The following is a 10,251-nucleotide window of genomic DNA, read 5'->3' on the forward strand; positions in this document are numbered from 1 at the left end:
CTGGCTAACATGGTGAAACCCCGTCTCTACTAAAAATACAAAAAATTTGCCAGGCATGATGGTGGGCACCTGTAGTCCCAGCTACTCGGGAGGCTGAGGCAGGAGAATGGCGTGAACCCCCGAGGCTGAGCTTGCAATGAGCCGAGATCGTGCCACTGCACTCCAGCCTGGGCGACAGAGCAAGACTCCGTCTCAAAACAAAAAAAAAGGCTTCCCAGTTAGAGGTATCTGGCTTCTTTTTCCAGGCTCTGTGATTACCTTAGGAGCCAGGACAACTAACTGGTTATGTGTCAGTTAGGTTGCCAATTAGCCTGGGCACTCAGTTATTTACACATATAAATTGTCATTTCATCAATGCACAAATGACTCAAATAGCAAATCCTCAAATGCGGTCTAAATGGAATTAGGTCGTACTTTTAAAAGTGTTGGGCAAACAGCCTTTCACTATGGAAGAATAACCATAAGAGAGCAGCATTGCTAGAACACATAGAGAGATGGGAGAGCCAAAGAGAAATTGTTACGGACTTCGGGACCATGTCTCTTCAAAGGACACCAGGTAGAGAACTGTTGTTAGCATTATGTAGTGACCGTTACCTTTTCATAATGTGAGAGATGACCAGAGACCCAAACAAAAGGCAGGAAAACAAGATGGCCCCATAAAAGAAGGAAGGACAGGCAAACTAAAGAGCTGAACAAGGCCTGTGGTTGTGCATGTCTTTGGGCTGTGAGACAGGGGATCTTTCCACCTGCCTAGTTTCACTTCCCTGGTTTAGGGAAAATGGGAGTGGGTGAGGTAGAGGAAAGAAAGGTAGAAGAAATGGAAAAGAAGATAATCAGAGCTGGTAATTTTTTGTGATGGTTAACTTTTTGAAGCAGAGAATAACAACCATATTCTCCTGACAAGTACAGAATCAGAGTGAAAACTGAGCTCAAAGAATATTAGTTGGTCCTGAGTGATATATTTACTCTACTTTGTTCTACACTTGGCTTACCACAAGGTGTATGTCCACCTTTCCTCTCTTTCTAGGTGCAGAGGTAAATGCTTCTCCTCTTTGGAATCTGGCCCATGTGAAAATGGAGCCTCAAGAGAGTGAAGAAGGCAATGTCTCTGGGCATGGTGTGCTGGGCAGCGATGTCTTCGAGGAGCCCATGTCAGGCATGAGTGAAGCTGGGATTCCTCAGAGCCCTGATGACTCAGATAGCAGCTATGGTTCCCACTCCACTGACAGCCTCATGGGGTCCTCCCCTGTTTTCAACCAGCGCTGCAAGAAGAGGATGAGGAAAATATAAAAGGAAAAGAGGGAGATTTTTTGTCCAGACCTACTAGACCCAACAGAGAAAGTTTTTGTATTAGAATCTGTTTCCATAAAAATTGATTTGATTCCTGTTCTTAAACACAAGTGGTTTTTCCTTATTCCAGAGGACCTGGACATCACCAAACAAGGTTGCATTTTACTTTTGCATCCAGTTTTTATAGTTTTCCACAACCAAGCCACCTTTCACAGACGAAATATGATGCTGGCATGGCAATCAAAGCAAAGCACCGTCCTCGACTGTTGTCTTAACTATGACTAGACATGTTACTTAGCTTCTCTACAGCCATTTCTCTTGTACAACTGAGAATCATACTTCTTTGACCTACCTTGCAGAGATGTGAGGATTTAGGTGTTTGCTAACTTCAAAACTGTGCTTGAATAGACTCATAATATATGCTCATATCAGATGTCAGTTTTCATTTAACTTGATTCATTTTTGGCTCAGGTCGTTGGGAATCCATTACTAATACCTAACAGGAAATAGCGAAACACAACATACCTTATCTGTTAGTCACCTTCTTAAAACTGTTTTTGCTGCTTTTGAAGTGTCTTATTTATAAGATCAGAGGTCTACAGTGACAGCCTTTTTGCTTATTCAGACAGCTCTCTCCTATCATCCACATATTCTTCTCTAGATTTATTCCATCTATCCTCATCCTTTTGGCCTTTGTTATTTCTGCTCAGACTCACATATTTTCACCATATACATATTTTCAGTTGTTTCTTTCATTTTCTCCTTTGTGAGCAAAGCAAACAAGTACTGTCCAAGGACAACCTTGTGCATATTTCATTTGTTGCATTTGCTTGGTCATCAGAGGACAGCAGTCCATTAAGCACACTTTGCTTCTGCTACTGTAAAGGCAGCCTTTAAAGCATAGTAATATGCACCTTTCAACTTTATATCATTGTCCTGAACAACGTAACTATGGTTACTCATCCATCAGACTATCTGTACATTTAAGTACCGAATCAGTATTTATTAAGTAAATGTTGTAGCACTGTAGTGATTAGGAATAATTAGCAAATGTGTTGCTTCATGCCTTGGTAATGGATGCCAACATGTAAAACTGCTGAAGTTTGGTTTTCTGATGCAGAATACATCTTGTAAAATTTAGACCACTCCTTTAATATAGACCAAAATAAGGCACAGCTTTAATTCATTATTGAATGCCTTAAATGTCCCAGGTATTATTTAGAATGAATATGATACAACTAAAATGAGGTTATAGTTTAACATATAATTTATACATTTGCCAGTTGTAACTCTTTAGCACATTTATCAAAACCCTTTCTGTCACAGTCTTTTTTAAAAATTATTTATTTATTTATTTTTGAGATGGAGTCTTGCTCTATCACCCAGGCTGGAGAGCAATGGTGCAGTCTTGGCTCACTGCAGCCTCTGCCTTCCGGGTTCAAGCTACTCTCCTGCCTCAGCCTCCTGAGTAGCTGGGATTACACACACGTGCCATCACACCCAGCTAATTTTTGTATTTTTAGTAGAAATGGGGTTCCACCATGTTGGCCAGGCTGGTCTCAAACTCCTGACCTCAAGTGATCTGCCCGCCTCAGGCTCCCAGAGTGCTAGGATTCCAGGCGTGAGCCACTGCGCCTGGCCTCTGTTGCAGTCTTACCTTCATTTTCCTTTGTTTATAATGAAAGTGGCCATTAGGCAGTTTCCATAAAGTAGCCAACTGGGAATTTATTTCATCTAGCAAACATTGAGTACCAATTATTTGCTAGGTCCTGTGCAAGGGATACAAAGATGATTAACACTCCTTACCCTTTTGGAGCTTAAAGCATAAGGAAGACAAGTTATTCTGTAAGGAAGATAAAGCATTCAAAAGTACTACAGAGAAAAACCAAGTATGCCTAAGTTTTGCTTTGCGAATGTTCTCCTCTTAAAGAATAGTTTCAAATTTTGAGACCAGTGGTTCCCCCTAAGTATAGAGCATTGAAATTAATACTTTATAATAAAACACTTATTGTTGCAGAATGTTAAAACTGCAGAACAGGCACCAGATATTCAAGACAAGGGTGATGTGAGGATTAGTATCTGAGATTCATCTGGTCTGGAATTGTCATAGGCTACTATGCATCAGAATCACATGGAGGGCTTTCTAAAACAGACTGCTCAGCCCCACCCCCAGGGTTTCTGAGTTCATAGGTTTTAAGAGGTGAGTTGAACAATTCCCCAGGTGATACTGATGTTCCTGGTCCACACTGTGAGAACCACTAAGTTTGAGTACTGACTCACAAAGAGAAAATTCCTTAAAAGAAATGTACTGTTTTAAGATACTGGAAAATGTGGAGGCAGGGCAAACCTTTATAAGGGCTGTTATGTATGAAATGTGCCTCTGACCCAAATCCACGGCCTTTGTGTAAATCACCAAGGAGACTTTGCATTAAGTTCAGAGTACAATACAAACTGGGCGTAGCTCTGTATTTACTCAGTATGCGCACGTGGGAAACTTTAGTAAAATATCACCTCCTTATTGAGACAAGTTTGGACATGTGGCCTTAAGCCTCTGTTGAACAGGAGAAGTGAAGCTATTTGCAGTTATATAATTTTCTAATTTGAAATCATGACAAGCAGTCTTACAACAAATTTAAAATTAAAAACTCTTTATCCAAGTCACCAATGAAACAGGATTCTGATTCATTAATCATGTCTTGCCCATTTTCTTCAACAAACCTGATGTCCTATAGAGTGAGCTTATACAGTGTGAGGCATATTTCGTAGCAACGTTGGTTGATTGCCAAGGAGACTCTGCTGCTGTTCTGGATAAGCTCATGTTTTTTCCCTTTTCCCTAGCTGCTAATAGAAGGGCAACTCACGGTGCAGGGTCAAGGGCAAGAAGCTGGGGGAGTAAAGGCTACACATCTAGCCTAATAATAGAGATCTGAGGTGGTCATGAGGAGACTATGTTCTTTTGATTCCATTCCTCAGCAGCAAAAGTACTTGAGTTCAGATGATAAACTTGAAGTTGTAGGCTTGGAAGAGTATCAGCTCAGAATGTCCTTCCTTGCATAAATACAAGGGAAAGGCCAAGGGATAATCAGTGTTAACCTGCCAGGTCCAAGGATCTTTTATCCCTGACTTCATCTGAGTCACAAGATTTCTCTAATAAGAGAAACTCTGCTACTCTGAGGAAAATTGTCCCTTATGGGAGCCCCCAGTCAGAGGTAAGGATAGTTCTTTCACGTGGAGGTCCAAAATTCTGGACTTCTAGAAACAAGTGAAGTGTCCTAAAGTCTCCTATTTATTGTTTCTCTTCCAGTATTGTGCCATCGATTCTTGCATAAAATTCTGGAATGCTGGCTCTTCATGGCTTTCCTCTGTAACTGCAAGGAAAAAGGGCAATTCTTTTTCAACTCTTTCATTAGATAAACTGATTAGAGCCCCTGTCACCCATCCATCAGAAAACAGTACGTTACTTCTAAGAAACTAAGTACTCACTTCCCTCAAAAAGGAAATGTCTCCTAGAAGCATGCTCTATCATGCTGCCCAAAATGTAGTTTCTTTATAAGTAGAAAGAATACCTCCCTCATAGTAACTAAAATAAGGTCCCACTTGTAGGTATTTTTAACCAAGAGAAATGAAGACATATGTCTACACAAAGATCTATTTGGAAATGTTTATAGTTGCTTTACTCATAATAGCTAAAATCTACCCAAACATCAATCCACTGGGGAATGGATAAACTGTGGTACATCCACAATAATGGAGTATCACTCAGCAAAAAAAAAGAATATACTACTGATACATGCAACAACACGGAGAGACTACACTGCTGAGTCAAAAAAGGCAAATGCAAAAGGCTAAATACTGTGATTCTATTTCTATGGCATTCTGGAAAAGGAAAGATCAAAGGAACAGAAATCAGTCAGTGGTTGCCAGGCACTAGGTGTTCAGGATGGGGACTGAAAAAAAGGGGGCATGAGGAAGTTCTGGGGGGCGAGGGAAATGTTCTACATTCCAATTGTGATGGTGGTTACAAGAAAGTATATATTTGTTAAAGCTCATCAAACTATAGACTCAAAAAGGTGAGTTCTACTGTTGGTAAATTACATCTTAACAAACCTGATTAAATGAGGCAATTTACATGTAAAACCCAGCCAAAGAATAACGAGGTTTGCTCTTGGCCATAGCTAAGACCTAAATCCTATGGTTGGTTTTTTTTTTTCTTTTTTTTTTTTTTGAGACGGAGTCTTGCTCTGTCACCCAGGCTGGAGTGCAGTGGCACAATCTCGGCTCACTGCAAGCTCCGCCTCCCAGGTTCATGCCATTCTCCTGCCTCAGCCTCCTAAGCAGCTAGGACTACAGGCGCCCGCCACCACGCCCGGCTAATTTTTTTGTATTTTTAGTAGAGACGGGGTTTCACTGTGTTAGCCAGGATGGTCTCGATCTCCTGACCTCGTGATCCACCCACCTCGGCCTCCCAAAGTGCTGGGATTACAGGCGTGAGCCACCGCGCCCGGCCTTTTTTTTTTTGAGACCAAGTTTCGCTCTTGTTACCCAGGCTTGAGTGCAATGATGAGCTCTCAGCTCACTGCAGCCTACGCCTCCAGGTTCAAGTAATCCTCCTGCCTCAGCCTCCCAAGTAGCTGGGATTACAGGTGCCCACCACCAAGCCCAGCTAATTTTTTGTACTTTTAGTAGAGATGGGGTTTCGCCATGTTGGCCAAGCTGGTCTCAAACTCCTGGCCTCAGGTGATCTGCCCACCTCGGGCTCCCAGAGTGCTGGGATTATAGGCGTGAACCACCGCGCCCAGCCTATGGTTGTTTCAAGAATCAGATTCTGGCAGGGCGCGGTGGCTCACGCCTGTAATCTCAGCACTTTGGGAGGCCGAGGTGGGCGGATCGCTTCAGGCCAGGAGTTCAAGACCAGCCTGGCCAACATGGCGAAACCCCATCTCTACTAAAAATATAAAAAATTAACCAGCTATGATGGCGGGTGCCTGTGGTCCCAGCTACTCGGGAGGCTGAAGTGGGAGAATTGCTTGAACCTGGGAGGCAGAAGTGGGAGAATCGCTTGAACCCAAGAGGCAGAGGTTGCAGTCAGCCGAGATCGTGTCACTGCACTCCAGCCTAGGCAACAAAGTAAGACCCTGTCTCAAAAAATAATAGTAACATTAGATTCTGCTCACAGGTCATAAAACTATGCCAAGTGGAATTTGGGTTTCCAGAGCCAATCTATCCTTATGGTTTTAGTCCATACCACCTTATGTATTCTTTTTGTTTTTGAGACGGTCTTGCTCTGTCGCCCAGCCTAGAGTGCTGTGGCACAATCATAGCTCACGATAGCCTCAAACTTCTGGGCTCAAGCAACCCACCCACCTCAGCCTCCCAAGCAGCTTGGACTACAGGTGTGAGTAACCACGCCCAGCTATTTTTTTCTTTTTTGTGGAGACTGAGACTCACTATGTTGCCCAGGCTTGTCCAGAACTCCTGGTCTCAAGCAATCCTCCTGTCTTGGCCTCCCAAAGCGGTGGGATTACAGGCATGAGCCACCACACCCAGCCCTTACATATTCTTAAAACAAAATACGAATAACAACAAACAAAAGTCCTGGATCCCTCAAATCAAGTTAGGACCTAAAGATAAGACGACATAAGACCAACAAAAGGCCTGTAATCAGCTCAGTATTAACCAGCCAGTAAGCAGGACAGGAACTCTCAATATAGGAAACTCTTTTCTGGTGCTGTATCCTTTACCATCTCCTCTCCCCCACTATTACTGGCTACATGCTTAACAATAATGGGCAAACAATGTGAGGATAAGCAGATGCTCTGTTGCCATGGGCCACCTCAGCCACCTCTCACCTCTGTGGTCAATGTCATCAGTATCGCTGTCTGCTTCCTCATCCTCTTCATCCAGGGTTCCTCGAGTCAGGATCAAATCAGAAGGGTGCAGCACAGGAGATACGCTGTCTACAGTGAAAACACCTATCAGTGCATATGCCTCCTTAAAAAGGTGATTTTGAATCACTGAGTAACTATGATCATAAACTGGCAGGATGAAAGTGCTCATGATACATATAAATGCAGGATCTTACCTCTTCTAAATGTATTGTTAATAGCACTTAACATTTCTATAATAGCTTAGTTCACAAAGTGCTTTCATAAGGCAAATAGCCCTAGGAGTACCATATAAGCTGAGGGAAATAATTTTCAAGAAACTTGTCTTAGTAGTAGCATCATTCTTTCTTACTGGCTCATAGCTTGGAAGGGGTGATGGTTTTTCCTATGAAAGCTAACAACATTTGAGCAGATCCAGTGTGCTGGTGAGTCACAGTGAAAGTGTGGAGTGCTAAGGAAGCCTCCTGGTGGAAATGTAAGTTCAGAGAAGGTCTGCAGAAAATACAGGGTGAAATGATATTGAGGAGCCAGGGTATTATTTAAGAGGAGGAGGGAGGGGAAAAATAGAAAATCAAATACACTAATAGAAGTAAAATTCCTTATTCAGAAAAACTAGTACGGGCTGAGCTCCAGTAATCAGAAAGGAGTCTAATCAAGTCACTACTGCCATGGCAGGACATGGCCACTCTCTCTTACAGGAGCCTATGAGGCTTGCGAGAGCTCAGCTAGAGAATAAGGGTGGCCAGAGACAGCAATATCAACTGGCACAAATCTCAAGGGGCCTGTGGGCCTCAAAAAGGAGGAGGACAGGACATGCTGACAGTAAATGCTTCATTCTGTGCCCAACTAACAATTAGGCAACTATACTTGTGACTTTCCTGAAATGATTGACTTAAAACTCTCTCAACCTTCAACAGGTTAGCTGATTACAGCAGACCCTTTGCAGCAGTAGTTTTAACATTCACTTCACATATTCAGAAGTGATTCTAAAGGACTGTGGCACATAGGAATGTATTTTGCTGAGCTATGCAACAGGATGGCACAAGTGAGTTCACTTAACTGGTAAACCCAGTCCGTTACTAGCTTTGCTGTTCTCTACTGAACACAGAGCAGTAACTTTCATGAACAGAAACATCACTCCTTTAAGAAAGATGTCCCAGAAAAAAAAAAAAAAAAAAATGCTAGTGTTGCTAATGAGAAGAAAAAATAAATGTACAATTTATTACAATAAATAAATAAATGGAGCTTTTAAGTACAGTCAATTTGGTTGCAGGATCCCACTAAGCTGCAACAGACTTGCACCTGAATCTTGAGGGCAGTCCCTCAATATACAGGGGTGGGGATGGAAGGTGGGCTGTAAATGAAAACTAACCTAAAAACCCCTGGAGAGCCAATGATAAAACTAACTAAAAAATTTTTAAAAATTCAGTAAAGTAGCAGAATAAAAGATGAATATACAGAAATCAAAAGCCTTCATACATACAAACATAAACCAGTTATAAGATACAATGGTTCAGAAAATCCCATTTTCAACAGTAATGAAGAAGGTTAAATACTTAGAATAAATTTCAAGCTGGGGCCAGGCATGGTGGCTCATGCCTGTAATCCCAACACTTTGGGAGGCTGAAATGGGCAGATCACCTAAGGTCAGGAGTTCAAGACCAGCCTGGCCAACATGGCGAAACCTTGTCTCTACTAAAAACGCAAAAATTAGCTGGATGTGGTGGCACGTGCCTATAGTCCCAGCTACAAAGGAGGCTGAGGCACAACAATTGCTTGAACCCAGGAGGCAGAGGTTGCAGTGAGCCAAGATTGCGCCATTGCACTCCAGCCTGGGTGACAGAGCAAGACTCCGCCTCAAAAATACATACATACATACATACATACATTTCAAGCTGGGTGTAGTGGTTCACACCTGTAATCCCAGCACTCTGGGTGGCTGAGGCGGGCAGATCTCTTGAGCCCAGGAGTTCGAGACCAGCCTGGGCAACATGGCAAAACCTTATCTCCACTAAAAATACAAAATTTAGCCAGGCATGGTGGCAGGCGCCTCTAGTTCCAGCTACTTGGGAGACTGAGGCAGGAGAACAGCTTGAACCCAGGAGGCAGAGGCTGCAGAGAGCCAAGATCACACCACTGCACTCCAGTCGGGGTGACAGAGCAAGACCCTGTCTCAAAATAAATACATAAACATGATTTGTTTTTAAAAAAAATTAAAAAGAAACAGGCAAAAACTCTTGTTCAAAAAGGTTGGCTAAAATAACAAAAATATTTTGAGAAGAAATAAGAAAAATCTACATGTGGAAAACTATAAACACTCCTGACAGACACAAGTAGACCTGACAAATACAAAGACACTCTGTGGTCTTGGGTAGCAAGACTGAACATCATAGAGATGTCACTTCTCCCTAAATTAATTATGAATATAATGTAATCCCAACAAAAATAGCAAAAAGCTTTTTTAGGGAACTAGATAAAGCTGATACTCAGTTCATGTGAAAGAACATGTAAGGACAGCCAAATAAAAATTAGGAGGAGAATCTGATCTAGCAGATATTGGAACATAATTACATAATTAAAAGAACACGGTGCAGGCATAAAAGTAAATAATCCTTGCTCATCAAAGCAAGTTAAAAGAAAAAAAAGTTGGCTGGGGATGGTGGCTCACGCCTATGATCCCAACACTTTGGGAGGCCAAGGCAGGAGGACTGCTTGAGGCCAAGAGTTCAAGACCAGCCTGGGTAACATTGTGAGACCTTGTCTTTATTAAAAATTTCCTTAAAACTAGCCAGACGTGGTGGCACACACCTGTAGATCTAGCTACTCTGGAGGCTGAGGCAGGAGGAATGCTTGAGCCCAGGAGTTCAAGGCTGCAGGGAGCTACGATTGCACCACTACACTCCAGCCTGGGTGACAGAGTGAGAAACTACCTCAAAAATAAATAAATAAATAAATAAATAAATAAATAAATAAAAAGGAAACGGTCCAGTGAAATAATATAGGCTAGTTGGCAGGCTGACATGGAAAAATCGCTTGAGCCCAGGAGTTCCAGACCAGCCTCAGACCTCATCTCTTT

At 42.3% G+C, this 10,251-nt stretch overlaps 2 protein-coding genes across 7 annotated transcripts in view; one reads left to right on the forward strand and one right to left on the reverse strand.

The window, feature by feature from the left end:
- Positions 1-2,528, forward strand: part of SUPT7L (suppressor of Ty 7 (S. cerevisiae)-like) — a 12,364-nt gene extending 9,836 nt beyond the window's left edge. For 4 of the 6 annotated variants that reach the window (XM_011972591.1, XM_011972593.1, XM_011972590.1 and 1 more), the window contains one exon: positions 1,028-2,524. In XM_011972591.1, coding sequence (XP_011827981.1) covers positions 1,028-1,290 — 263 coding nt within the window. In that variant the 3' untranslated portion in view covers positions 1,291-2,524. Of the gene's footprint in view, positions 1-1,027 lie in introns of all 6 variants that reach the window. The other 2 variants (XM_011972594.1, XM_011972595.1) reach the window with 1 other exon arrangement.
- Positions 2,529-3,921: 1,393 nt separating this feature from the next.
- Positions 3,922-10,251, reverse strand: part of GPN1 (GPN-loop GTPase 1) — a 21,072-nt gene continuing 14,742 nt past the window's right edge. Inside the window, exons 12-13 of the mRNA XM_011972729.1 lie at positions 7,140-7,281; positions 3,922-4,658 (exon numbers count right to left, since the gene is read on the reverse strand). Of these exons, the coding sequence (XP_011828119.1) occupies positions 4,573-4,658; positions 7,140-7,281 (228 nt within the window). The 3' untranslated portion in view covers positions 3,922-4,572. The remainder of the gene's footprint in view (positions 4,659-7,139; positions 7,282-10,251) is intronic.

Source organism: Mandrillus leucophaeus, unplaced genomic scaffold (genome assembly GCF_000951045.1).
Source record: "Mandrillus leucophaeus isolate KB7577 unplaced genomic scaffold, Mleu.le_1.0 Scaffold13, whole genome shotgun sequence".
In the NCBI taxonomy this organism is placed as follows: domain Eukaryota; kingdom Metazoa; phylum Chordata; class Mammalia; order Primates; family Cercopithecidae; genus Mandrillus; species Mandrillus leucophaeus.